The sequence below is a fragment of the Colletotrichum chrysophilum genome, assembly GCF_026319265.1.
Source record: "Colletotrichum chrysophilum strain AFK26 chromosome Unknown scaffold_111, whole genome shotgun sequence".
NCBI lineage: Eukaryota > Fungi > Ascomycota > Sordariomycetes > Glomerellales > Glomerellaceae > Colletotrichum > Colletotrichum chrysophilum.
The window spans coordinates 17,886-45,877 of record NW_026517398.1 but is presented as its reverse complement, the minus strand read 5'-3'; the positions used below and the strand labels follow the sequence as shown (position 1 = coordinate 45,877).

Below are 27,992 nucleotides of genomic sequence, written 5' to 3'. Positions count from 1 at the left end.
ATGGCTACCGCAACGATAACGTAAGTAGTTTGTTTCTACCTGCAGATCTACTTGGAAACATCCCCTCATAAATATCATCAGGTCAACCCAGACGAACAACGGAACGCTCGAGCTTCACGGAGGAGCACCGTCCAAGCTGCCAAAAACGCTTCCCGCGGACTTCATCGAGCGCTTCCCAAAGATCTCGCGGGAGCAAGCCGGCCACCTGCGCCACTTCCACAACCTCGCCACTCAGAAAGATGGCGAGTGGAAGCACATGGGCAGCCAGGAACCCGGGCAAGAATGGCTCGATGCCTACCGGTACCAGCTGGCAACCATGGCCTACGCCGCCGGCGCGGCCCATTATCACCACTTGCCTGCGTTGAGATCGACCTTCAAGTCCTTGCTTGAGAGCCTCATTCACAAGATGCTGCTGCGGGATGTTTGGGGATACTGGTTCTTGACGAGTCACAGCGGGATCATGGTCGATCCGGACATCAAGGAGCTTAGGAAGCCTTGGGCTGATCCGGTTGTTCGCGAGAACATCATGGTAACCTCGAAATCGACTTGCAGGTTGTCTATTGACGCATGCTGATTAGAAGGCTTAGTATTCGGGACATCTCCTTCTCATGGTCTCGCTCCACGAGATGCTCTTCCGCGAGGGAAGGTTCGACGACGAGGGCTCGATCGCGTTCAACTGGAACCCCATCTTCTGGGGCATGGGGCCGGAGAGATTCTGCTACACGAGAAAGACGCTGCAGGAGGCCATACTGCGGGAGATGGAGCGGGAGAACTGGTTGGGGGTGTGCTGTGAGCCGAATAGCATATTCGTCGTCTGCAACCAATTTCCAGTGAGCGAGCGAGAGAAATATCCAAAAGCTGGATGACAAGTGACTGATACATGTGTCTAGCTGATTGCACTGAGATACAATGATGTCCGGGACAAGATCGACCTTTCTCCGGGTGTGTTGGAAAAGTACCAAGCCGCATGGAAAGCCAAAGGCATGATCTCAGATGACGGTCTCATCGTCGACTGGTACTCGCCCAAGCAGAATCGAACAAAGCCCCCGTCCGACATTGCCTTCACCTCTTGGTAAGTCGACAACATCAAATCGCAGCGCAGGTTCAAGCTGACACCCGCAGGGCTCTCGCATTCATGAACTCCTGGAACCCAGACTTCGCCCGCCGCACGAGCAAAGACATTGCCATCGGGTACCTGGCCAAGTCCGACGAGGGCCACGTCTTCGTCCCTGAACCAGAAATCTCGTTCAAGATTCGAGAACTCGTGGCGTCGGAGCGCCTCGACCCTATGGACCCGGCCACCTACGCCAGGGCCGCGAAAGCGGTTGCGGAGCAGAACTTGCCGGCGAGCGGGTTCCCCTTCACGAAGCCGCACTTTGCGTACGCGGCGATGTGGGCGTCGGAGTTGGGGGAGCCGGAACACCTGGACGGGTTGCTCGCGTATGCGGATGCGAAGATGAGTCCTACATGGGAGGATGGGGGCCTGTTTTACGGCGGCAGCGGGAGGTCTGAGGAGGGTGCCTCTGTGGATGTGATAAGTGGTAATGCTGCTGTTGCGTATGCGAGGTTCAACATCGTGGATGGCCAGCGCACGATGTATGAGAGGCCTTGGGATGAGGAGCACTTTGCGACTGTGCCTTTTGTCAAGAATGTTGATCTCGCGAGCGGGGTCGATTTCTTGCGTGGAAGCTGGGATGAGGGGCTTCAGGCGCTGGCGATTACGTTGCGCTCGTGGGATGGCACAAGCAAGAGGTGCGTCTGAGATGGTCGTTCTAATGTTTTGAAGATGTCTGCTAACATCGTGTACAGCTTTCAGCCTCAGTTTACCGGGCTTCGAGAGGGCACGTATGGCATCTATCAAAACGGTGTGCTTCATCAGACACAAGAGGTCAAGAGCAAAGACGACGTTATCGCACTTGACCTTCAGGTATCAGGGGATGAGGTTGACCTGGTATTGGTGAGGTCTCATTGAAGGAAGCTGTTCTATGTGTCACTGTGTGTTCCAAGAAGATCTTCATCTCAATAGCCACTTATGAGCAGGTCTGATGTGAAGTTTCCAAGGACCATTGCTTCATCTGATCTAAACAATGAGTCACAAATTGATCTTCGGAGTGCGTGAAGCATGGACGAAGCTTGGATCAAGGGAACGACACATGGAAACGCCGTGATCAATACATTGCACCCATCGTCAATTGAGTTTTGGTCCATCTTGATTATCAAGCATGTTGAAACATCTTGTTGAGCTCGTAGTCGTAGGATTTTATGAGTCACAACTGCACTCCTTCACTATGAAGGCAGCCAGGCGGCGGTCATTAGCCGAGACATGGTTGGCAGCCTAGACTTTGGAGAAGTTGGGATTTTGTCGATTGAGTTTCTAATATTGAAGCAAAACGGTCAATGATTTAAAACACAAGAGATTGATAGGAAGCAGACTTCACTGCATTTCTAAGCAGAGAGCTGTCTGCCCAAGATCGACGACGACGATTGGTGGTGGGAAAGAAAGTCAATGAAGTGATGCAGCGAGGAGGAATACGCAGCGGCGGAAAACGTTGGGCGGAGTCGCGGAACTCCCTGCTAGGCCCTGCTAGGCCCTGTTAGGTATCCATTTAGGGGCACAGGCACCAGCGACAATAGGACTTTGAGCCAATCAGACGCCGTCTTGGCAGCAATTGGGCACTGTGATTGGTCGCTTCGGAGCAGGGAGCTGGTGCCTGGATTTGCCTGCGCCCACCACCGACACAGGCACACCACAATGAGCACATACAAGGCACTCCTCCTCCTCCTCGATGTCATTCCTTCTCTCCTAGGTGTATAAGAACCACTCTCATTCATGCCTCAGTCTGCTTCTCTTTCAGTACTTCTCCCAGCATTAAAATCAACTCGGCTCAGCATCTGAGCCCTTTTCTGATTCTTTCTCTACGAATCATCATATTGATCCAGTCATACAAACACGAACACCAAGCCATCCTTGCGTACCCTCGATCAACGTTGCTTCACTTCGCGTGCTCTTGATCGTAAGTATTCTACCGTCATCATGGTTTTTGGTCAACATCCTCTCCCGGGAGGTCTTTTTGGCGGCCTTGGCTCCAACGCGAACAACAACAAGGGTGGTCTTTTTGGCAGTTCTAACAGCGGTAACAGCAACACCGGAAACACCAGTAACCCGTTCGGCAACGCCCCGGCCACCGGTGGTCTCTTTGGCTCGCTCAACAACAACGGCCATCGCGAAGGTACCACAGGTGGGCTCTTTGGACAGAGCACCGGATATAGCTTGTTCGGCGGCCAAGTCAACAACATGGCCGGTCACGTCTGCGGACTCTACTACCTCGACCTGACGGCATCCTATCACTGTGGGTATCGACGGAACTACCTGCCCACCGTCTCACAATCAGTTCACGCACGCGTGATCGCATCGACTGCAAGAACGACACTCACCCAGACTTTCGTCAACCCATCCAAGACTGAAGTCATCCCTGAGCTCCGCTACACCTTTCCCTTGTACGATAGCGTCTCGGTGGTAGGCTTCACTTGCACCATCAACAACACCCGCGTCATCCGCGGCGTTGTCCAGGAGAAGAACACCGCCCGCAAAACATACGACGCGGCCGTCGCCAAAGGCGAGACTGCCGGCCTCTTCGAGCAGTTGCCTGAAGCCAGCGACGTGTTCACCACCACCATTGGCAACGCCCCCGCCGGCGCCGAACTCAAAGTAGAGATAGCCTATCTCGGCGAGCTCAAGCACGATGCTGAAGTCGACGGCATCAGACTTACCATTCCCACCAGCATCGCCCCTCGTTACGGCTCCTACCCTGGCACTCTGATGGAGAAGCCTTCCGATGTTTCCTCCAAGGACGGCATCGAGATTATCGTCGACGCGGAGATGCCAGGTGGCAGCGCCATCAAATCCATCCAGTCCCCTTCTCACCCCATCGCCGTCTCCGTCGGCTCAACCTCGACCATGAGTGCCGACTCCACCCCATCCCTCCAGCTCGCCTCTGCCACGCTCTCTCTCGGAACCGCAGAGCTCGAGAGAGACTTCATCGTCCAGATCATCGCAACCAACACATCCAACCCCATCGCCGTCCTCGAGACGCATCCCACAAAGCCCCACCAGCAGGCCATCATGGCCACTCTAGTGCCCAAGTTCAAGCTCGCCACCACGAAGCCCGAGGTCGTCTTCGTCTGCGACCGCTCAGGCTCCATGCAGGGCAAGATCGCCGACCTGAAGAACGCGCTGCAGATTTACATGAAGTCCCTCCCCGTCGGCTGCATGTTCAATATCTGCAGCTTCGGCAGCCGCCACACATTCCTCTTCCCCAAGTCCCAGACGTACGACAAGAATACCCTGAATACTGCCATGAAGCACATCGACAAGTTCGGTTCCGACTACGGCGGCACGGAGCTTTATGCGCCCATCGAGCAGACCTTCAAGCGCCGGCACAAGGACCTTGACCTTGAGGTGTTTGTCCTGACGGATGGTGAAGTTTGGAACCACGAGAACCTGTTTGGCATGGTCAACAAGCATGTGGAGGACTCCAAGGGCAGTGTTCGTCTGTTTACTCTGGGCATCGGCCGCGGCGTCAGCCATGCCTTGGTTGAGGGCCTCGCTCGTGCAGGCCAGGGCTTTTCGCAGACGGTTTCCGAGAAGGAGAAGATGTCGGGCAAGGTCGTCCGGATGCTCAAGGGAGCTCTTACTCCACATGTGAAGGACTACTCTCTTGAGGTCAAGTACGCCGACGCGGAATCGGAAACTGAGCCTGAGGATGACTTTGAGGTCATCGATCCTGTATCCCCCAAGCCAGGGCCTTCCAGCGAGAGACCTGCGCCGGTGCCCCAGAAGCCCATCTCCCTCTTCGATCCCGATTCCGAAGACGTCGATATGGACAACACGAACCAGCAAGACGATGGTACTGGCACCGAGCGCTTTTCCCGTGTGCCCACCGTCAAGCCACCCAAGATCCTCCAGGCGCCCTTTCGCATCCCGCCCCTGTACCCATACAGCCGGACTAGCGTCTACCTCCTGCTATCTCCAGACCGGGCACTCAGGAACAGAACTCCCTCTTCTGTGGTCCTTCGCGGAACGTCATCCCAAGGTCCTCTAGAACTCGAGATCCCCATCACGATCCTCGCCGAGAAGGCCAAGACGATCCACCAACTCGCAGCCCGCAAGGCCGTCAAGGAGCTCGAAGAGGGCCGCGGCTGGATCTTCCATGCCAAGGGTAAGGACGGAAAGGAGCTGCAGAAGAGCCACCCCGGCAGGTTCCCCGCCATGGTCGAGCGCGAGGCCGTCCGTCTCGGTGTCGGATTCCAAGTCGGAGGCAAGTGGTGCTCCTTTGTCGCGGTAGAGGCCAACGACAATGATGAGGATGCGGTCGAATCCCCTGTGGAGGAGGTCCCCGCACCTGGAAGAGAGCCAGATTGGCATGGTATTCCTGACATGGCTGAAGACCGCCGTTGCAGAAACACAGCTCACTCCGCAAGGAAGAGCATCATGCAGAGGCAGGCGATGGGCCTGGCACAACAACAGGCACAGCAACAGGCACAACAACAGCAACAACAGCAACAGCAGATCCAACCACAGCAACAGCAGCAACAGCTACAAAACCACCAACAAGGGCTCATGATGCTCCGTCAAGACCGGTCCAAACGAAGCCAGCCACTTGGCATGGCTCGAGGTACGCCCGCTCCCCCATCCGTAGGCGGCAGCCTGTTCGGCGCGCCCTCTTCCCCTCACCCTGCACCCATCGCGACCGCTTTTGGTAGCGGTGTCAATTATGGTGTCGTCACTTCCCCTAGCAATTTTGAAGCCACCTCGCCTGTCACATCACCAGTTGGGTCACAGTCTGGATGCAGGTCTCCTTCGTTTGGAGGAGATTCCCCTGTATATGGAGGCAACTCCCCAGGCTACTCTCCTGTCTCGCCACCCGCACCGGCTGCGACTACATCTATGTTCAGCAGCCAGCCTACAGCTGGTGGTTTGTTCGGCTTTCCAACATACACTCCACCGGGCGCGAGTTCTTCTGCATTTGGATGCAAGCCCGCGGCTGGTGGTCTGTTTGGCGGCTCAACATCCTCTGCCCCAGCCGCGAGCTCGTCTCTATTTGGAAGCAAGCCCACGACTGGTGGTTTGTTCGGTGGCCCAACTTCCCCTGCACCCAACACAAGCCCTTCTCCTTTTGGCAATAAGTCTTCAACTGGTGGTTTGTTCGGTAGCTCATCCTCTTCCTTCTCAGGTGCTCCACGGGCGTTCGCAAGCAACGCCCTCGCCCGGCCGGCTGTGCAATCTGCGGCTACCCCGACAGGCGGCGGTTTGTTCGGCACATCCGCATCAACAGGCGGCCTCTTCGGCGCTCCCGCCCCGGCGCCTGTTCAAGCAGCCGCACTCGCTCCGCCTACCAAACAGGTTGAGCCATCCCTGCTGGCCCAGTACCAAATGGAAATGAGCAACGCCGCGGCCATGCCACTTCCCGACGAGGACCTCATCGACTACTCAGACGAAGACATCGACCCCAAGCCTGCCGCCCCTGTTCACAAGAAGAAGCGCAGGAGTGCAGGAAACAACCTGTTCAGCGTTGAGGCCGAGGTAGACGAGGACGATGACGCACAGGTCGACGAGGATGCTGCCGACAAGTTCTCCGTGCTCGTCGAGATGCAGGACTTCAGCGGCTTCTGGGCCTGGTCTGCCCAGCTGCTGAAGGTGCTGGATGTCACGGAACAGCAGGTCAACGATGCTCTGGCCAGTTTTCAGGCGAGCCAGAACGTGGTGGCTACCTCGGTGGTGGTCGCGTTCTTACGCAAGAAGCTGGCGCATGAGAGTGAGAGCTGGGAGATGATGGAGGAGAAGGCTGTCGCTTGGCTTGAGGAGGAGAGTGGAGATGATGTAGTTGGGAAGGTGTTGGCTGCGGCTGAGGCCCTGTTTTGAGGATATTGAATGAAGGAACGTGATGAGTATGAAATCAGTTAAAAAAATGGGTTATGAACCAAAACGATGAGATATTTGGAAGCCGGGAAAACCCGGTCCTGAGAAAGTAATAGTAAAGATTGCTTGCTTTGAAAAATGCGTGTTCCGTGAATGTGACCCCCGCTTCGTTGCTTCATAATCGTGTTCATATGCGAATCTTCTCGCCTTGCTTTTGCCCCTACGCTCGACGACCTACCCAGCCTTCTTCACAGTCCCATCCCCATCGTTCAAATCAACCACCATCACCGCCGCCTCAGTTCTCGTCCCCCTCCCTTCACGATAATCATCGAACCAATAACGATGCACCACCCCAAACCCGCACTTCTCATACGTCCTCCTCGCAGCAGGGTTATCGTTATCCACGATCAACGATAGCCGCACCCTCTCACCAGAGACCTTCGCCTCAGCCGCAACATATCTCTTGGCATACTCCAGAATCTGCACACCCAGGCTGTTGCCCCTGGCTATCGGGAGCACGTACATCCCATTCACGACAAACTGCCTCGTCGGCCTGTCGCACTTCCTTGCAGGCCCGAGGTCCAACTCATGCGCAGGCCCGAAATCCACAAACGACTCCTCAAGATGCAAATGCGTCGCCAGCGTCTTGGTGTCGAGCGGCCCTGAGATCGTGAGGGAAGCCAGCCACTCTGCGTCCAAGGCGAGCTCAAAGTCCGCGTCCGGGTCTGCCGTCTCGATGCTGAGATTTACATCGCTGGACGCTTGCACGGGCGACGGCGGGGTAACCCCGTCATCGACGACGACGATGGTCGTCGCAAGCGGGTTCGACAGCCGCGCGAGCCATTTGTCCGGCGCGAAGGCGACCTCGCGCGCGTACGTCGAGCCGAAGCTCTCGGGGGAGAGGCGCAGCGAGAGCAGGCGGAAGGACTTGTAGCGGTCGGAGAGTTGGAGGAATTTGGCGAGGGAGGGGTGGGATTTCGGGAGGACGATGAACTTGGGCGACATGGCGCGCAGAACGGGAGGATGGGAGATGTTCACCGGCGGCTTATGGTGTTCACCTGGCGTTTTGGCAAATTTGAGCGAGATTGTGAGGGTGGAAAGGCTGGGTGAGTCACGGCTGGTGGTGGGTGCGAGATCGGGAAGGTGGTATGTTTGGGGCGGCTAGCGGTGTTTGGCTCCCGCGTCAGACGGGGGCGTGCGAATCATCCTTCGGCGGTGTGTCTACATATGTACGTATCGCTGCGACTTGATTTGATGACGGCTGCGAGAGTCTGGTGTTATGCATTGAAGGGTTCGCAGTTCAGAGTTCAGAGCAATTAATACAAGACCAAAAACGATGTTGTATTCACGAGATAGAACTAAGAACAGATGCAATTCACGCCGGTGCCTATGCATGATTGCAATTTTCAGTTGCAAACTCCGCGTGGAAAGAAAATAGGAACTTAATCGTGATATTAACATAGTACATATAAGAAACAGGACGTGGATGAAGGCTTTATAAATAAGTATCATCTACTGCCTCTCATACTCATCCTGTTCTTTGAATTTTCCCTAGACATGACCTGATTAGGCACTACAAACTAAAGAAATAATTCTTAGCTATTAAAAGCTACTTTAATAGAACATGTGTTTATGCTCTCTGTGTTCATTATCTTAGATAGCATGTCAAGCGACAATCTTATGTACTTGTGACTAGGACTTTATATACAATTAGTATTGAGTATCGCACAGATACTGGGTTTTAGGTGATCGCGTGCCTCCATTATGCTGATAAGACTTGGACCTGTAAATGGCACACCCTACATCGGCGTGCAACTCTGCATTTTAATGAAAACTAGCTCACACACCTCTCCTGAAGTGCGCCGTCATACATGAAGTTGGCCGGAAACTCGCTACAGACTCTCTGGCAAGTAAAGTTGTCAGCGACTTCAACTAGACCACTACTTATCTAGGCAGTCCTTCTCAGAAACTCGCTATCTATGTCTCTACTATCGTAAGACCCGAGATTCATATTCGTATCTTGTTTGCGACAGCTCGTAGTATACATACCTGACCAGTATTGTCTGTTGATGAAGCTATTGGACATATCGACCTACGTCTTTATGACAAGTCTCGCGGTCTTAATTGTTTTCATGAAGAGATGGACGACAATTGAAACCACCCATGTCGAGCAAATAACAAAGTGATTTGCATCATTCAGCAATTGCGATGTGTGTTATCAGAGCAGCTGGTACTCCCTCCCGGGCATGCCTCGGCATAATCCAATTCCGGAGCCGAATCGCCCCAGACAAGACCAGACCGGCGGGGCATATTTCGGACGCGTCGTACCCAGCTCATCAGTTTCCCATCAGTCGCGAACTCACATTCCCCCGCCAAGGTCGCGACACTTATCACAGATTCTGGACCGGAGCACTGGGTCTGAGCTACCTGGTTGAACTTCATATCAAGGCTCTTGGTGTGCGTCCCATAAACCCACCTGCAGAAACCCCGCACCCAGCCACCTCATCCCGGACCACCAACCGCGACAGTCTTCACGCACGTGGTTGGGAATACCGGCAACTCTCGCATCGACCTTTTTTGGGCATTTTCGCAATGCTCAGTCGTGCGCTCACGCGGTCAGGCGCCCCCCTGCCTCGCAGGTTTCTCTTCCAGAATAGGCCGCGATCCGTTGTCCGCGGACGTCTGCCTGGGCTGACATTCAGCCCTCACAACTCTCAACTCCGCCATGCATCTGCCTCCAGGCCCTTTCCGAAGACAAAACCAGGAGATGCTGGCCCGCAAAGCTCAAAAAGTGATGCCTCGCGGGTGCGGACGCCGGCAGAATTCCTTTCTGATCCGAAGGAGTGGGCCGAAGCCTTTCGGTTCGCGGTATATTTCTTGGTGGTTATAACGCTGGCGGAATATTATTTCGATACCACCATTGAAGAATTTGCCACAGATTATCTTAGTCGAGCAAATGTCAAACTTTCTCGTGTAAAATTCGCCGATGAAAAAACGATGAAACGGGTACGATGGATCCTCCAATCGTGACTGGGTATTCTGACAAAACGGCAGGCTGCCAAAGATATTGAAGACGCTTTGGGCCCTCAGGCAGTTAGCTACGACCAGGACGAAATCGAGCGACATGGCCATTCAGACTGGTCAACGTCCAACTCGAAAGGACGTCCAGTGGCGATTGTTTACCCTCGCAATACCGAGGAGGTATCCACGATTGCAAAAATCTGCGACAGGTACAAATGTCCAATAGGTAGGCGTTACTATTCCGTGTGAAAAGCTTTCGGCTACTAACCTATGCAGTGCCATTTGGAGCTGGCTCTTCTGTGGAAGGAAGCTTCTCCTCTCCGTACGGTGGGATTTGTGTAGATTTTGTGCATATGGACAAGATCGTCGCCTTCCACCCCGATGAGTAATTGACCTGCCCCAACGCTGATGTTCATGTACTAATAAACCGGTGCCAGCATGGACGTAGTTGTCCAACCAGGCGTCAACTGGGTTGACCTCAACAAATCCATCGAGGAGTCTGGCCTTTTCTTGCCATTGGATCCCTCGCCTACCGCGATGATCGGGGGCATGGTCTCTACCAACTGCAGCGGTACCAACGCGTTCCGCTACGGAACCATGAAGGACTGGGTCCTGAATCTGACTGTCGTCCTCGCTGATGGCCGCGTGATCAAGACCAGAAAGCGTCCGAGGAAGAACTCTGCCGGGTACAATCTTACATCTCTGTTTGTTGGGGCCGAAGGTACTCTCGGCCTCGTCACGGAGATCACGCTGAAATTAGCAGTTGTACCGGAGGACACGAGCGTTGCCGTGGTCTCGTTCCCGACCATTGGCGAGGCGGCCAAGGCGGCGACGAAGTTAATTCGTTCTGGGATCCAGCTCGGTGCGTTGGAGTTTATGGACGAGGTTCAGATGCAGGTTATCAACCGACACGGAAGCGAGGCTGTGCGCAAAACGGCTTGGGATGAGAGTCCTACTTTGTTTCTCAAGTAAGTGGTCCCTGGACAACCCCGTTCAAATCCCAGCTGATGAGAGTTTCGCATAGGTTCGCGGGGACAACCGAGGGCATCAAGGCAGATGTTGCGAAGGTGAAGCGTATCGTAGACCCCTTCAAGCCCGGAAAGATTTTCTTCGCGCGTAATAAGCAGGAGGAGGCAGATCTGTGGGCTGCACGAAAGGAGGCCCTTTGGACGATGACCTCCATCAAGCCAGATGGATATGCAATGTGGTCTACAGACGTGGCTGTGCCCATCTCCAGGCTAGCCGAGATCATTGGTGAGTTGGCACTACCACGGCCCCAGGCATTGCACTACGAAGACAGTCTGACAGTTGCCAATCCACTCAGCCCAATCCAAGGAGGACTCCGGAGATCTTGGTCTTTTTGCCAGCGTTATCGGCCACGTTGGTGACGGCAACTTCCACCAAGCGGTGATGTATGATCCTAAAAATACTCAACATAAGGAGGGAGTTTCTCGGTGCGTCCACAATATGATGAATCGCGCTCTTGAGATGGAAGGCACGATTTCGGTAAGTCGACTGCTGGCTAGAATTATCTTCGAGTCGTTGTTGACGGCATACAGGGAGAGCACGCCATTGGCATTGGCAAAAAGGTTTGACTCCTGTCCTCTGTAACTGTACGGAACTGACACCATTTCTAGGATTGTCTTGAGGACGAGCTTGGCGTCGACACGATTGGCTTGATGAAAAACATCAAGCAATCTTTTGATCCTGCGTGAGTGTCCCCTCATATTCCACAGCTAGGCTATGTCCTTACACGTATTACAGTTGGATCATGAACCCAGGCAAGGTCTTCGACCTACCGCCCAAATCCACGGCCAAGGCTGTCGACGTCGAGTAAGCACGCACCGTGCCACAACTCCGCCATCGCGACAGGCATTCTTGGTGTTGTTTGTTGCACATCTGAGGCAAGGCTGCCAGGAGGACAAGCAAACCGGCCTGAAACCAGGTGCATGCAGTGCCATGATTCGGGGTCGCAATAGTGGAGGCCATGTAGCAAATGGTAGCAACCAACACCACGTGGGGGCCAACAGCACCCCCTCGAGTTTCTATTTTCCCACCACGAACGCCTCTTTCGTGCATGTTGCAGTTGGTTCGTCCGGTTGATAAATGGCAATTTCAGCGCGAGAACCAGCGGTCGCAATCGGTTTGTCTCTTCCAGCAGCGTTTCACTCTTGCTGGCCGTAGTTCGCACGTCGCAGTTTGCAACCCCTTCCTGACTGCCAAGACCGGTTCCTTCTCCGTGACCTGACTCGGACTGCTGCTGCCTGGGTATGGAAGACTGGCCTCCGGTCAATTGAGCTGATGATTGTTGGTGAGCCACGCGGGGCATCGCGTCTGCCGTTTCCCTGGCGGCGCGCGATCTAAACTGGCGAGCACGGGCATTGCCTGTCAACGGCGCCGATTCTGTTGATCCTGGCTCATTACCGAACGCCACCATCTCCTACTGTAGAAATCCCATCTTTTGTCTATTTTTGAGCTCTTGCGCAGGCTACCGCACTCGAAGCATTTCTGCTTCCTGCATGTCTTATCATGCTGTGGGTCCCCAATTGGACGTACTCGGCCGAGAGCTGAGCCTGCTGCGCCGACCATCCAACATCAACTCGCATGGGGCTGATCAAGCCTTGCAGGGCGTTGCAGGGGACCGTACTGTAGTCACAGGAGCAGGCGTTCATCCCTTCGCACATCAAACAGCCACTGAAGCCCCCCGCGATGTGGGGGTCTTCCTCAAAAGGAACTCAGCTCCCCGATGTTTGAACAGGATGGGATTTTGGCATTTCCAGTCCTCTATACTCTTCACAAGACTTTGCAGCCACGATGCATCCGCAGTTCTTCTGGGCCCTTCTTTGGGCTTTCATGACCAGCCTGGTTGTGGCATCAACCGAATCGCCAGTTGATCTGGTGGTGCGCACTAACCCTGGCAAGACGGCCTCGGATACCCTTCGAGCTATTCGTCGGTCTATCGCAAATGCAAGAGTCGAGGGCCGGAAGGAGAAGTTCAGCAACAGCACGTCTTTGGAGAAGAGCTTCGACAATGCAGTCCTATTCAAGTTGTAAGTACTCCATGCGCTTGTGTCGCCTCACTCCTCGGATGCTGACGACACCTAAACCCAGCGAGCAAGATGTTGCTGTTGGCACGGAGAATGTCACAGCAACCGCCGGAATCAGCATCGTCTGCACCAAGTGCTACGTCAAGGGCAAAGCCAACGCGCATTTCACCATTGATGGCACCTTCAACGCAACAGGCGTCATCAAGGAAATCGGCAACGAGTTTGAGGAGACCTTCGACAATATTACCACTTACGCCAAAGACTATGTCACCGGGGTTGTCAAGAAGCTGTCTGACGGCTTCGACATTGATGACTTTGATTTCCCTCCTCTCAACATCACTTTTGATGTGGATATTCCCGAGTTCCCAGAATGCAAGCTTGGCTTTGGCTTCGATGATTTTGAGATGTACATGGAGCTTGACACAACTCTGTCGGCTGGCCTGTCTTACACTCTCAACCTGTACACTTCGACGACTCCCTTGGGTTCACAGATTGGCGATGACTTGCTTCTTGGAGTTGTCTTCAATGTCGACCTCATTTTGAATGTTGAGACTGAGATCCAAATGAGCACCGGCTTCCACATCAAGATGGAGGATGGCGTGACTTTTGACATTGCGTTATTCTCAAAGAACGTTTCGAGTGTCGCATTGTAAGTTGCCACCACCACTCCAGTTTTATCGCACCAGAGAGACAGTGCTAACCAAGTCATGCGTAACAGCGGTGGAGGCAAATTCGAATTCCTCCCAGTTGTCATCGAAAGTGCCGGTGCAGTCATGAAGGCCGTCCTCCGCGTCGGCATCAACGCCGGCATCGAGATCTCTTCTCCCATCGACAGCAAAGAGATAGAGTTCTTCAACAAGACCGTCACTATCCCAGGAGCGTCCGCCGGCATCGAAGTCGCAGTGTTTGCCAACATCGCGGAGCTGAGCACCAACGTCACCGTGCTCCCTGAAGCTGACGAGGATGGCTGCGTACTTCGCGCCGTCAACGCGTACCAGCTCGCGCTCGGCGCCGCCGCAGGTGCATCCGTGGAGATTGGGGATCGTATTTGGGGCCCGACGCCCAACACACAAATCCCGATTTTCTTCACTACGCTCGCGGATGGCTGCGCTCAGAAGAGGGTGCCGACTACGACTGTTGCTACTGCCTCGGCTACCACTACCTCCAAAGCGAAGCGTGACGACCTGACTACGACTACCTTGGCGAAGAAGGTGACATATACCGGTATTGAGTGCTTGGCGACGGGTCTTGTCAACTGTCCTCCGGCGCTGCAGACGCTGAGGAAGTTCGTCGCAACGGAGACGTTCGTCACTGCAGTTGCATCTGGAGTAGAGGCTACTTTCCCCGCAGCTACAAATGCAGCTGTTCAAGAGGTTGAAAACTTCGGATCAGGGGTCAAGTCTATGATCTCGACAAGCGGTACACCAAAGGTCTTCACGCCCACTACTTCGACAGCGTCTGCGACTCCCATTAGCACCGGTGACATCTTGGACGGCGAGGTCGGCGGAGTTGATAAGAAGGTCATTGTCGGCATCAGTGTTGGCGCTGGTCTACTTATCATCGCCATCGTTGCTGGAGTTTTCATGTATGTTTCTCAAGGGTGTCCTTTGCCTACGATGTGGTCTTCTAACATGCATCACAGTTACATGCGACGCAAGGGACGATACGCGCCTGTCAACAAGGCGGAAACTCGCGTCGCCTATGATCCGATTGCTTACCCTGAAGGTACATACAGCCAGATGAAAGACAAGCTTGAGGTGAATGTCTATATCAGGCAATGATGATGTGGCACCAGCCATTTGTTCACCCTTTGAAGCCGGCTTCGGGGTTATGAATTGGATTGATGGCGTTTGAAGATACCAGGGGTTACTAGGAGCCACTGGGAAATCCGCGAGGGTGGCGCAAGGTTTAGAAGGACTGGCGGATCACGACTTTATGATAGCATACCCATTTGAATGACCATTCATGTTTTAAATTCTCATCCGTCTAATTGAAACTGGACCTTCCTACCGCACATGCCAGCCAGATCAAATCTTTGATGTGGCTCTCACTAACTTAAAGAATTCTTCGACATCCTCCAAGAATAGCTCGGGCTGCTCAAGAGCTGCAAAGTGACCACCCTGTGAATTTTATGTAAGTATTTCTCATCTTGAAAGATCTGTTTGATATGGCTTCACGCACCTTCTCGTGTATGCGATAGAACTTCAGGTTGGGGTAGACTGCTTCCGCCCAAGCCTTGGGCATGAAGCTGACTTCGTTGGGGAAGAGCGAGTATCCCAACGGCGTCTCTTTGGATGTCGGGATTGGCAGCTGGCTTCCAGAGCTGATTGACTCTGCCAGTGGGCGGTACGGGTACACACTCCGGGGGAATGTGGATGTGAACCAGTACAGGCTCACGAGGTCCAGGATTGTCTCCAGCTGTAGCGGGTACCGGTCGTCGACCCATTCCAAGTACTTCTCGCCGATCCTATCATTTCATCAGTATGGCTCTCTTGCATGGGTTTTTCTGTCTCTGAAATTCTTACCAAGCAAGTAGTGAGATAGGACTGGCTGAGAGAACAAGCCCAATAGTCGCAGGCCTCAAGCCATGCTCAAGGGCGTACGACATTCCTGTAGATCGCCACTTGAGCATCTTCTGTGTCATCTGCTGCTCCTGAGCAGTCAAGACGTCAACACTTCCAGCGTCATCAGGGCCAGGGTAGAGCATGTTCACTGGTGGTCGTTAGCAGATATTTCAAGAATATCTTCTTCTTTTCATGCCACTCACAATGAACAGCCTTGCACTCCTTGAAGCTGGCGGACATCAGTCTAGCCATGAAGCTTCCGACATCACCTCCTTGAGCCGCATAACCGTTTCCGAATCCGAGGTCTATCATGAGCTGATGCATTACACCTGCGACCTGGTCCATGGCAAGCTCCTTATCGACTGGAGCGGATGACGCTGATAGTCCGTAGCCGGTCAATGATGGGACGATGACATGGTACGGCAGGGTCTCCGGCGTGTACTTCTTCAGAAGCAAGTCGAGCATCGGCAAGAACTCTAGGAAAGACCCAGGCCATCCGTGCATGAAGATGATAGGGAGCGCGTCCTTCTTGGATGAGAAAAGGGCTGCGAAGTGAACGTCTGATGTCCCGATATCCTTCTGGTGCACCTTGGCTTTGAAGTTGGGGAACGAGTTGATACGATCCTCCGTCTTCCGCCAGTCGTACTTGAGCCAGGTCTCTTTGGCATTGATAAGCCACTTTCGGGTGACTCCGAACCGTCGATCATCTTGCTGGTTGTAATACGTATCTGGACCAATCTTGGATAATTCCACGAGCTTCTTGAAATCTGCGATCTCCTGGTCTGGAATGCGAAGGGTGAACTTCTCAGGCTGCTTCGGCGCACCTGCCGGGACGGTTCCATATGCGTGGGCCATGGTGAATATCAATGCAGTCCGCTTAGGTCGACGGGATAGTTGTACGAGATGGCAGTGGAGAGTTTTGGGTTTATTCAACAGAACGACTGAGACACAGGACGATGGGGGTTCTTAAGTATATCGTAGATTCTGCCTGTGGAACGGAGGCCATGGATTATCAATCCCCCCGCTCGAACACTACCGAACACGACAGGCAAGGATACGTTTAAACTTTCTGTCATGCGGAATTCGACACTATGACCGCACGATCCCGTCCGTAGTGCAAAGTCCGCCGCTCGTTGCCTCCCATTCGATGGATCATCCCGTGTTCCCCGCGGGTGAAAGTGGGGCACCTCGGTAGACGGGGCGGACGGACAGCCCAAAGTCCGGGATTGTCGAGGGTGTTGAGCTCATGCATGCATAAGTCCACCGCGTATGATCTTATCCGGACCACTTAATTATTCGGTTGATCTGCATGTATCACTGCTGTGTTGCAGTGTATTGAGTCACATCGGAAGTAAAGAGGAGCCCGCATTCGTTCAGTGAGGTAGCGTCATAAGAAACGATTTCTTTAAAATAAGCAGCGAAATAATCCGGGCAGGCTCACTGCAATGAGTCTTGCCAGTAGCTGTAGTTGAGAGAAATAGATAGCGTACAGACTGCTACCAGGAATGCTCCGAGTCCAAAGGCGGAAGACGCGTCTGACGATATGCCCCAATACACAGCCACAACAATGCCAATAAGGACGACTGCGATAAGAGCTAGTAAAACAAAATGGGTCCAATTAAAGACTTCGTTGACGATAATGCCCCATCCTACAACCGACGGATTTGCAGCTCCAGGCAGGCGGCTCAAAGGAGTTTGTAATTTCTTGGGAAACATGGTAAGCCAACCGTCGTCGCTGTGCTTTCCGGGAAGAGTGAGGTGAGAAAGAGGGATGAAGTCCAACTCAACATCACCCATTGGCACCGGCCGGTATAAGTAGTTACCAGATTTCACTTCCGCACACGGTGGAAATTCTGTTCGTTTGAAACCCCTTGGGACGATCTCCTCGCGAACAGGAACAAGATGGAACTATCCAGCTGTCAGTCTCGCTTTAAAAACAGGGTCCATTGAACTACAGACCTTAACGAAGTCTCCCGTGCTCATTTTGTAGAATCGGATCTTAGACAATGACTTCAAAGGCTAAAGAATAAAACCAACCCAAGCGTGGTGCTGGAGTGTTGTTAATGTGCGATCCAATGTCGAGCGACTCCAGGATGGCAAAAGGGAAGAGGGTTTCCATTCTGAAGCTTCACGAATGGCCGTGTACTCCTTCAGTATCTCCTGGAAGAGATACTGGTCGTTTTTGAAAGAGCTGCACTCGATATGCACGAGGGTGTGTAGTTCTCTCTGTTTGATACAGATCAACAGATATTGAGGGCCATGGGATAGTCCAGGAATCCATACGTCGTTTTCAGACCACGAAGTAGCTGATGTTGGAGTCGAAGGCCCTCTTCCCGGCGATTAGGACGGCATTTCGTCAGAGCTAGATCCGGCTTTATGTGAGCTTTTGGATTGATTTCTTGTCGGCATGAGATATGCTGGTGGAGGGGTAGAGGGGCTGACTGTTGAACTTGGCGGACATAAAACCATGTCGGTGGCCCCATTCTTCGATAACACATTGCAGAAACGTACAACTCCACCAAGGCTAAGCTCTTTGACGTCTAAGAGCATATTATCGCCACACGCCTGAGAGAAAATGTTAGCTGTGATTTGGCAACGATGGCGATATGGAATGATATGGGAGGCCTCTTACGCGGGTGTACATGATTCTGTGATGTTTCGACTTTGGCGGTTGGCAAACATTGTATAACCAATCAAAGAGAATCCACTTATAACGCTTTTCCAGTTTTGAGAGTGGGCTCCAATTCTGGGTACGATCCTTTCCCTTTCTAATTTCGCCTTTGGAAAGAGAAAGTCACGAAAGTCGGCTTTAAACTTTGTCAATGGCACGCCCGAAGTAAGAAACTGCCGGGTTCCTTCTAACTTTTCGAATAACACAGGGGCCGCGGAATTCGTCGGTTCGTCATATTCCGTAGCGCCGTCGCTTCGTTCGTCGTTGTCGGAGACGTCATTGTCGACACCATTTTCTCTGAAGCATGAAGATTTGGCCTCTGAACCTGATTCATACACTTCTTCGGGGCCTGTAAGATACCGCTCCAGAGTGAGGTCGCGGCTTTCGTGATTCTGCATTTCTGCGGTCAGGTCTTCAATTTTCGTGGCTTTCTGCGGGGATAGACTCCTCAATATCTTGCTTGAGATCATGTTTCTATGCTTTCTTGATCTAAGAAAGCCAATAGAACTGGTTTGATCCATTGTGTGAGCCTGAGAGTTCAACATGATGTAGTAGCCCTTGAGTAAACGTCTATGATTGCTCATGAATCTGTCCTCGTCCAAGTGGTTGATTGCATACTCATACAAAGCCATGAGCTCAGGATCACTGGTCAGTATGTCAGCTACGAAACTCACTGCTGACATAATGACATCCCAGTCAACTGGTCCAGTGTCGTCTAGTGACATTATATCGTCTGCAAGAGAAAGAATTGACTGGGCTTCGGTGGTGTCGTTGTCGGCCTCCTCGGATCCTCGGCTAGAGTCAATATCATCCACACCCGGACTCATCGTCCGGGGGTTTCTCTTCTGTTGCGATGGATGTAAGGACTCTACTTCCATTGAAGAAGGTTTCGTAGATTCAGGGTGTAAAGTGAAAGATTGGCTTCCGACACTACCACTGGTGTATGTCTCTGTAGAGGGACAGCGTTGCTCGTTCTGCTTTGGGGCAAAACAACTGTCAGTCGGCCAACCCGTCTCCATTTTCGGCATCTTCGAACTAATTTCGCGAGATGTCTCTGCTTGAAGACAAACGGATTCCCCTTGGTCTTCTGCAGAATAGTTCGTTGAGTTGACACTGGGCTTATCCTTGTCGGGATGCCCGCCATCGTGTCTCGTTGAGAAATTATCCCGTGGTTCTCTTGAGCCAAACCCTCTGTTGAATACACCTCGGGCCGTGTTGAATAACCAGAACAATGGGTTATTCGAGTAGTTTAGCAGTCTTTGTCGGTTACCTTGGACGATAATATACAAATGCAGCTGTTGGTGTCAATTAACGTTAATCCTATGGTACACTTTGAGCGACTTGCCTGTTCCTTGAGATTCTTGATGTTTCTTTCGGTGTTATTTAGGTCCGCGAGTATTTCTCTCATATTATCCGTCTCATCGGCTATGTGGCTAAAATGTGTCGATATTCGAATTGAAAGATGCTCATCCGCACCACAGTCGAAGTCAGGGAATAGTGACAGAAATCCATTCAGGCTCTCTATAGTGGTTTGAAGCAGTCCAGTCAGTTTGAAAAGAAGATTATGTGTTCGCCCAACCCAAATATAAGAATCCTCGACAGCCTGACCATCACGTTCTGCCGTGGAAAGCGTCGTGGTTCTTCGCATCAACGGGATTCTGTCGTGTGATAGCTGCGGCATGTTACTAAGATTGTATCAAGAAATACAAAACAGGAGTTTCTTTAGGAATTTGTAATCGTTCTCAACATGGCTGCTGACACTAAGGTTGCAAGTGATGCTTGAATTTGACAAAATGGCCGGTCGGGTTACTCACATATTGATCGATACTTTTGCTTACATGAAATAGTGTACGAGACCATTCCTTTTTATTTCTTGCTATGTGAGCTTCAATCACGGCCAAGAAGTATCTCCGCGGGTCTTGGATGGAATTAGAGGTAATCAGGTGAGACACATCTGCGCCGGTCTCGGTTTGCTGGGTCTCGGAATAAAGTTGAAGTAAGTTTGTAGCCTGAGGGTCGGAGTGGCCATAAAAGTATGTATCGGTGAAGCTCAATGCTGTCCAGTTAGACGGATTCCATCCTATCACACACACCGACGTTTGACTTTCATGGAGGAAGCTTGCTGGGGGGGCAAAAATGTCCTGTGAGCCTGATAAAAATGATATGTCCAAGGACTCCCGAATGGGTCGATTGTCCGATGTTAGACGCACATCAACTTGTACTGTGGTATCGTCTCTGTACGCGTAACATGGCAGTTGAAAGTCCAACATGTAAGGGCCTTGCGTCTAAGTCGAACCGCCATATCAGTATTTAAATCGAGTACGCACCCACTCCAACACAAGTTTCCGAAACGTATATGGATAACGGACGAAAGAAATCCATGGATGGGGGATGATCGTTCGAGAAATGGGCAATGATCTCACCGGAAATTCCGCTTTTATTGATGTGGCGAAGGTAAGGTATTTGAACATCGACTCTCGTAGGAAGGGGAGTTCGTGTTGTGATGTCGTCATAACCAGAAGACACATGACCATCGGAGATGGGTTGAGGATGTATCTTTCACAGTCGTTTGTGTTAACTAACGTTGATTCGAGTCGGCTGCTAACTTACAATCGCCTTGTAGAGTCACTTGGGTGATGTGAGAATCTGACGCGCTTCATACTTGGAGGTCAGCTGGATGGTCAAACCGCTGGGGTGGAGGAAGAAAAGGAGAACAGGGCACTTTACGTTGTTTTCCTTCAGCATCTGCCTGAACTGATTGACCGTGGTCATACCGTCCGGCTCTATGGCATGGCCGTCATTGCCGATTTTGTGGACCCACGCTACAAAAGTATCCGGGTCTTTGAATGTGCCCTCTCTTGCCGTGTTGATTATTGAGGCGTCGAAAATTCGCGCGAATACTGAAAGCTCATGATGTCTTCCTGGTGACCACTCAGGTATCTTCAATAGACTTTGCAATTCGGTATGATCCAATCCATCTTTCGTTGATGGCCAGACCACATGAGATCCATGAGCGGGTTCTGCCACAATATCTCCTACTTCATCTGCCGGGATCCGTCGATTCCATTCGGGACGAGGCCGTGGAAGATGCACGATTGTGGCTCTATCCATGCCGGGCGCAGTGTTTAATGAAAGAATCGAAGCGCAGGACGTTTTCCGAGCGTAGGATATGCAAAAGCACGAAAGTCAAGTCACAGCGTAGGCCCGATGAGAGAGATTTCTGCCATCTTATGGGGAAATGGGGGACGCGGATACTTTACGCACTATGTACTTTCCATGATGCAGTTGCTTTTCGGCACACGCAAATTTTAGCCCTGGGAATTTGAATGGCGGCCGCAACCCAGCGCGTGAAAGTAAGGCGATCAGACATTAATTTGGGTCCAGCTCCAACACATCGACGGGATGGCAACTGCAGGTAATTCCAGCCGATTCCCATGAAATATTCCACTTGCTAATTAGTGCTTGGTTGTAAAGTTGCCTTCGCCACCAAGTACCCAGCCCCGAAAGGGTCCCGTGCATCTTTTTGCATCTGTCAGCTGTCTGGCTATTGGAGGAATATGCCATGTCGAGTGTCCAATCGGTTTCGTGAGGAAAGTGAGGCGACGAGGCGCAGCCCATGCTGACCACCAGTAGTGACTTCAGATATTGAATCAGCTGGCTTATCTCTGTTTTAAGTCGGGCCGCGAACCATGGCATACACGCAGCAGTGATTCACAAGCCCATTGGGGTGTTATACGAAATTATCCTTGATATACCGTTCTCTCTCGCCCTCTCTTATATAGGTAGCTTTCAGGTGATGTTTTGGGGGCTACCATCTGCTAGCATGTCGTTTCGACATCTTCATAGCGGTAAGGAGGCATACATAGGATTTACAGCCAAGGATTCCCAAGACACATTCCTCGCTGTCTGTGGAGGAGAATGGCGTCGACTTAGTGCACTGTGGGTCAAACAAGTCGTTTCCATCCACGTTGGATGGGGCTTTTGGCTAGAACCTTTCGGTGTCGGGCTCCCAGCATCATCTTAAATGGGGATCAGCTGAATATCGCATAGTTACTTACTGAAGATCATGTTTCTGTATTCGATTTCCATTCGTGGCTCACGAGCATGGGCAGTGGGGAGGGTTTGTCACCTGATCGTCGCACACGGCTTGGAGCCAATTGTCACCATATCTAAGATTCATGCAGAAAGGTGCTGAAGCTTTTTATTATCGCCCCTCAACCCTTAGGTATGATGCGTGAGCCATGGCCAGTCCAAACCCAGCCTCGTTTCAACCGACGTTCGGAGGAATCCTCAAATAAAGAAACTCCCTGTGCTGGAACATTGCCTTTCACGGACAGTAAGCCCCTCGCTGCGGCAGCGTTTTCGCATTGGCTACCGATCACCTCCCCAGAGAAGGCTCATCTCCAGATACAAGATGGCAGTCGTCCATTCCACTGTGAAATCCTATTTAACCTGTTTCTGATATAGTGTATTACGGACACCTCCGCGTGTTGATCTTACTAGTCATGACAGTGCCGTTCCTACGCGACAAACCTTAATTCGAGAACTCGCCAGCATTGCCCTGGATCAAGACCTCCTAAAATGCCAATCCAGTTGAGCTTCGAACAGCTTTCACAATTCTGCATCGGTCATGCCAGCAGATACCTACTGCCAGTTGCCCTTTCAGTGCTGATTTAGCTCGCTGCCGTGAGCGTCTCCGCTCTGTAAAATTCGAGTGTTTCGTTGCCTTGCTCCTGATGAAATTTCAGAATTGCGGTTGTCTCCTCCCGAGCAATGCCTGACTCAAGTCGTCGAGACGATGTTCTTCAGGCCCTGAATGAATAAGTTAGCGGTCAACGTTCTCACTAAGAGCTTATTATCGAGCAGTAAACCTGAACTCCCCGGGCCGTACCCTCCTTTTCAGCCGACTGAGCGGTCCTGGAAGTCTCTCGCGTCTCTCGCGCATTCCACCTAAACTACGCGCAACTGTAAATAACGATTGCGGGTACTGAATGATCGCAATGAACGTGCTACGAGTTTTGAATGTTATTCACGCCTGCACTCACATGATTAACTATACAGCTACCCGCGCGGGCGATTGAGGCCATTAGTCTTATTGGACAATCAAAGTGGGATACCGCTTGATCAAAGTGGGATACCGCCCGAGAACGACAGCCCATACAGCAAAACTCATCCCAAATACAGGCTTTTGTTTTGTTCTCGAGATACGATGTTGTCCTTCACTCCTCAGTTATCTTCCAAATAGAACTTCAAAGACGGTAGATCCTTGCCTCTGTGAGGATCTATAAAGTCACCATTTTGCTGGATGAGCTTATCATAGCACATAACTGACGTCTATTTCATTGGCGGTACCGATCGATAGCTTCAACCTGGAACTTTTTCCGGCACAAAGTATTTGACAAGAAGGAAAAGGAAACCAGTTTCAGCTCGACTCAAGCCTTAAACTTGAAGACGCCGACCTTGGCTCTGCACTTCGAATCACCCATAGCTCCCTTGGCCTGGCAAGCCTCGCGGAACTTGCAGTTGGACAATGCCGTGACTTTGAAGGCACTGCTCTTGTAGAGCTTGCACTCAGTGTATCCCTTGTCGTTGATGCGGGTGTAGCTGGGGTCGCATGCCCAGTCGGTGGCTACGTCGTTCGTGCTGCCGTCTGGGTTGGTGCACGCGCAGTACTTGTATTGGTCGCAGGCTTGGGTGGTCAACGCAAGAGCGAGGACGGAAAGAACGAATGAAGCCTTCATATTGAGGTCGTGAAAAGGCTGTGCTGTTAGCTGGGTGTCCCTGGCGCAACATGTGGAGCGGACAAGTGTACTTACTAAAGACCGTGCTGTGAGTATGGAGATGAACTTCTGTTTTGAACGAAAGACTGGACGAGCTTGGGATTGCTTGCTGTTGTGAACATGAGTTGAGAATCATTCGCACCTTTATAAGATGAACCCTTCAGTTCTAGCGTAGGGCGTAGCAGCATAGACTCTGCTAAAACATGGGGGCATGGTTGTCGGTATTGCCGACTTCCTCCGCCTCTTCACGTTACCCCCACATTCCATGTTGCAGGAAATTGTCCCTACTTGGCAAAGTTTAAGTTCCCCCTGGTAACTGACTCAAATAAGCATCAATCAGTCCAGTTTCGCAGGTGACTTGAGATGAACAGCCACACTTTAACTCATATGCTACTGGCCATCAATCTCAATCTGGAACACAATTGAGATGTCACCGTGTGCCGTTTTTCAGGGGTCAGCGTGAAATCTAGAGCCCTACTTGCGGAGCTATCCGTGGACCGTGATTCCCATCACAGGCTCAAAGAACGGAACAGATGGTTGAGCCAACATTTGATTAACTACATCCGCGGGAGGCCTTTTATTAATGGAGATCGCTGGTTCCGAAGTTAATTAGGTCGGCCTCGATAAACACACCGAAAATGCCGGATGCGAACGGCGCGTACTCGGCACTTATCGTACTCGGGCTCGGACCCGTGCTACCGCCGGCCTTTGCTGGCGACGGACACCTCCAGGACGCTACAATGGGTTTCGGCCTGGCTCTCAGTGGTGCAGTCCCCAGATCATCTGAACACTTAATCTTCTCCACCGGCGCCGGACTCAAAGATAACGTCTTCGATTAACTTAGTCGGGAGGACTATCTTCGATAACACATCTGTCGCATCGGATACTCTTGATTTCATTCTAGTTCTTCAGCAACGCGCTACAGTTACTCTTTTGGCCAGGACACTTCTCCTGCTGTTTCTGCCCCTTCGTGCGGATGTTGGCCACATCATCAATCTTTTGGCGTTGAGGCAACGGACAGCTTAGAAGTCGATGCTATCGAAGTTCTTTGCACGGGCGATTTGGTAGATACAGGGAATTACTTGAATTGATTGCTATTTTGGGCAAAGGGAAGACGTCGCAAGCAAATTGACACAGCGATGGTGCGATGAATAAGCGTTGGGTGACGGTAGTGAGATTGCGGTTATCAACGGCCGGGAGGCGGGCGGCATGAGCCAACAACAAGGCAATTTCATGCTCGATTCAGCTACTATGCCTCACCACAGCACCATTTATGATTGTCTTTTGCCAAGTCTTTAAACGTCTGATAGTCAATCCTTTGATCTAACTATGGGTATTGTGGAAAATCCCGATCGTCCTTGGCAATTGTGCACTTCAATGCCGTTAAACCTTGAGTACGTGCCATTTCCTTTTCCAGTAACTTTTCTCCGAGCGCAAAGTCTAAAAGTGTCTTTTTCGACTCAAGTTTCGCTGCTGCCTTACACAGCGTCACCGAGATGGTAAGCTCCCAACCTTTAATCAAACCACCTGATATCGAGATAAACCTTAGTACAGAAGTAGTGTAGTCGCGCCAAATGAATGTGATTATTTTCGTGAAATCGTGTAAAGATCGTAACTAGATGCACCTATATCCGCCGCTTATATAATGCTGGTCATACTCATTTCCTCATATCCTACGACAAGACATATCCCCCAGTATCTTCAGTGACATGCTGCTTAGAATCCTCCGTTGGGGCAGTAAGCAACGCCACCATCACTGGGCCAGCCGCAGCAAGATCCGTCTCCAGCTCCGGCACCAACCTGTTTAGCCGAAGGTTAGCAAGCCGATCTCCATGTCGAAGTTACCCGCAGTACGGGCGAAACCGTGAAGACTTACGCAAGAACCGACACCGCAGTCGTAGTTAACCAGGCCCCACATGCAGCTGGTTCCGTTGCAAACCTATTTTGGCATCTGTCAGTCTCATATTCTAATGCGAGCATCATGAGTTGGGATGAATGCATACACCCTTGGAAGCGTAGTTGCTAGGGCACTCCTTGCGCTTGAACAGCTGGGCAGGAGTTGCCGCGGCAGGTGAAGACTCGGGAGCCGGAGTGGGAGCGGCGGCGACGAGGGTGAGGGCCGAAGCAATGGCGAAGATGGTAGAGAACTGCATTTTGACTGAGTTGAGAAGATGCTGTTGCGTGGGTAAGTGTGTGATGGGAGCTTTGGGTTGAATGAAGCTGTGATTATGATGATGAGGTTTGAGTGAGAATACTGGATGGTATACGGAGTATTCAGTAGTTTATATAGATTTTCAAGCAAGTTGCCAGCAGGCGTTATTCGCATCAGACCCATCATTATCTTGTGGCCGAGCCGTGTAAGTCTATTCTCCACCAGTCTCTCTAACCGCACTGCTGCGTGTACAATTGCCCGACTTCTGTTTCTATTGTGGATCTGTCTATTGTCAGACTGGCTTGATGTGCCCCAGTGCTGACTGCGACTGTCGATCTTGCGAGCACGGGTCAGCGTTGATGGTACGATTTCCTGAAAATGGACACCATGTTCAACAGGTACTGGAGCCGTTGTTGCCTTCTCGGATAGACCTGATTGGTCACAGAGGGTCACCTAGTCTCGGCCTTATGGTTGTAGCTCAGAGGCCCATCCTTCCGTCAGACAATGTATTGGACTGACAAGTTTACGTCTACAGGGTCTATCGTCAAAAGCCCAGTCCGAGTCTCCATCATCACCTCCACAACAAGTCGGAAGGGTCGTCCCGTTCGGAAAGATTTGAGTCAGGCTTAGCGCAATTCAGCGAAGATCGCCGTAGGGCTGCCGGCATTCGATCCTACGATCCACCGCTCCACGGGCACCAACCACTTTCCATTGGTAAGGCCTGGGGAACGTAACTGCCATGTCCTTTTGCTAGTATTGCAACATTGTCAAGGCTCAGCTGCCTGTGCCCCGTCAAAGGAAGGATCCAGTTGCGGTGCCCCCATAAGCTTACTGCAGGCCGTGAAAACACTCCGAAATGGGACTTTCGTCGTAGAAGTCTTGGTATAGCACTTCCGCATCCGGCTTGTCTTCATTCCATTCGTGGAGAGTTGGACCCAATTCGGATTCTCGTGTTTGTGTTGAAGTTGAGGTGGTGTCGACGAGTTGACTTCATGCACTGCCATCCGATGTGATGGAGAAGTTGTCCGTCGTGATCCCTCTCGCAATGTTTGCAGTGCTATTTTAGATCGAACTTCTATTCGAACCGTGATCCCTAACAGTAAATCAATCTATCTAAGCAGGCATTGCATCCTCCTCAGATGAGGGTTCACATCAATCCCAACGTGAATCAGTGGACAACAAATCACGGATGCCTGGCTGCGAATGTCGATCAGTTCGCATCCCTCAAACCCTGCTGGGCCTCGGCCGGCCTCATCTCGGTACCCAAATACCGACTTCAAAATGGAAGCGAAAGACAGCGATGTACTTTCCTGAGTCGCAACCTCGCAGCAAAAGGACTTCACATCGTCGGCCGACGCAGGGCGAGTCCGACTTGTCGGGGTGGGCGGCCGGGACATACTACGCGGATTTTGCGGTGTGCCAACGCAGAAGTTTCCATCTCTCCCCATAATTCGCAGCCGTCAGTGCGAGGGAGGGCCCCCCGGTAGTTGGACGAAAGAGGCTGCTGATCGTCGCTGTCTGTGATATTGATCCACGTAGGTTCCACCTCTCATGGCAGTGTGACGGCCGACGAGCGAGACGACGAAGGAGCCCCGGTGGCGCCCGGGCAAACAATATTGAGAACTGATTTGGCTATGGGAAGATTTGCCGTATGGTTTTGTGGAGGTTGGCTCTCGGCAAGGCTCAATCCTTTGAAAATGTGCGGCGGCTGAGAGGCTTATGGGATACGCAAGGTCGAAGGTTATTGCCAGCGGGACGTGAATTACGGTTTCTTCACTTTGCTCTGTTCTGCAGTGCTGCAAGTAAAATGCGTTCATTCTGTGTGGTTTCTAACAGAA

General features: G+C 51.9%; 8 protein-coding genes across 8 annotated transcripts; 4 read left to right on the top strand and 4 right to left on the bottom strand.

Annotated features, from left to right (window-relative positions):
* COL26b_010411 (uncharacterized protein) lies at positions 1 to 1,972 on the top strand (the record flags this gene model as incomplete). The annotated part of the gene is made up of 6 exons (XM_053183113.1): positions 1 to 20; positions 82 to 529; positions 588 to 782; positions 891 to 1,072; positions 1,123 to 1,752; positions 1,810 to 1,972. 6 exons carry the CDS (start codon positions 1 to 3, stop codon positions 1,970 to 1,972), a joined length of 1,638 nt encoding a protein of 545 aa, XP_053032920.1.
* A 1,062-nt stretch (positions 1,973 to 3,034) lies between these two features.
* On the top strand, positions 3,035 to 6,922 carry COL26b_010410 (uncharacterized protein; the record flags this gene model as incomplete). Its single annotated transcript, XM_053183112.1, has 2 exons — positions 3,035 to 5,675; positions 5,904 to 6,922. The coding sequence occupies 2 exons, from the start codon at positions 3,035 to 3,037 to the stop codon at positions 6,920 to 6,922; spliced, it is 3,660 nt and encodes a 1,219-aa protein (XP_053032919.1).
* A 231-nt stretch (positions 6,923 to 7,153) lies between these two features.
* On the bottom strand, positions 7,154 to 7,924 carry COL26b_010409 (uncharacterized protein; the record flags this gene model as incomplete). The annotated part of the gene is made up of 1 exon (XM_053183111.1): positions 7,154 to 7,924. One exon carries the CDS (start codon positions 7,922 to 7,924, stop codon positions 7,154 to 7,156), a length of 771 nt encoding a protein of 256 aa, XP_053032918.1.
* A 2,454-nt stretch (positions 7,925 to 10,378) lies between these two features.
* On the top strand, positions 10,379 to 11,777 carry COL26b_010408 (uncharacterized protein; the record flags this gene model as incomplete). The annotated part of the gene is made up of 5 exons (XM_053183110.1): positions 10,379 to 10,908; positions 10,965 to 11,194; positions 11,265 to 11,446; positions 11,578 to 11,651; positions 11,705 to 11,777. 5 exons carry the CDS (start codon positions 10,379 to 10,381, stop codon positions 11,775 to 11,777), a joined length of 1,089 nt encoding a protein of 362 aa, XP_053032917.1.
* A 977-nt stretch (positions 11,778 to 12,754) lies between these two features.
* COL26b_010407 (uncharacterized protein) lies at positions 12,755 to 14,768 on the top strand (the record flags this gene model as incomplete). The annotated part of the gene is made up of 4 exons (XM_053183109.1): positions 12,755 to 12,990; positions 13,052 to 13,636; positions 13,706 to 14,572; positions 14,630 to 14,768. The coding sequence occupies 4 exons, from the start codon at positions 12,755 to 12,757 to the stop codon at positions 14,766 to 14,768; spliced, it is 1,827 nt and encodes a 608-aa protein (XP_053032916.1).
* A 246-nt stretch (positions 14,769 to 15,014) lies between these two features.
* COL26b_010406 (uncharacterized protein) lies at positions 15,015 to 16,406 on the bottom strand (the record flags this gene model as incomplete). Its single annotated transcript, XM_053183108.1, has 4 exons — positions 15,015 to 15,107; positions 15,169 to 15,454; positions 15,513 to 15,699; positions 15,755 to 16,406. 4 exons carry the CDS (start codon positions 16,404 to 16,406, stop codon positions 15,015 to 15,017), a joined length of 1,218 nt encoding a protein of 405 aa, XP_053032915.1.
* A 7,248-nt stretch (positions 16,407 to 23,654) lies between these two features.
* On the bottom strand, positions 23,655 to 23,963 carry COL26b_010405 (uncharacterized protein; the record flags this gene model as incomplete). Its single annotated transcript, XM_053183107.1, has 1 exon — positions 23,655 to 23,963. One exon carries the CDS (start codon positions 23,961 to 23,963, stop codon positions 23,655 to 23,657), a length of 309 nt encoding a protein of 102 aa, XP_053032914.1.
* A 1,843-nt stretch (positions 23,964 to 25,806) lies between these two features.
* Positions 25,807 to 26,155, bottom strand: COL26b_010404 (uncharacterized protein; the record flags this gene model as incomplete). Its single annotated transcript, XM_053183106.1, has 2 exons — positions 25,807 to 25,941; positions 26,006 to 26,155. 2 exons carry the CDS (start codon positions 26,153 to 26,155, stop codon positions 25,807 to 25,809), a joined length of 285 nt encoding a protein of 94 aa, XP_053032913.1.
* Positions 26,156 to 27,992: the final 1,837 nt, after the last annotated feature.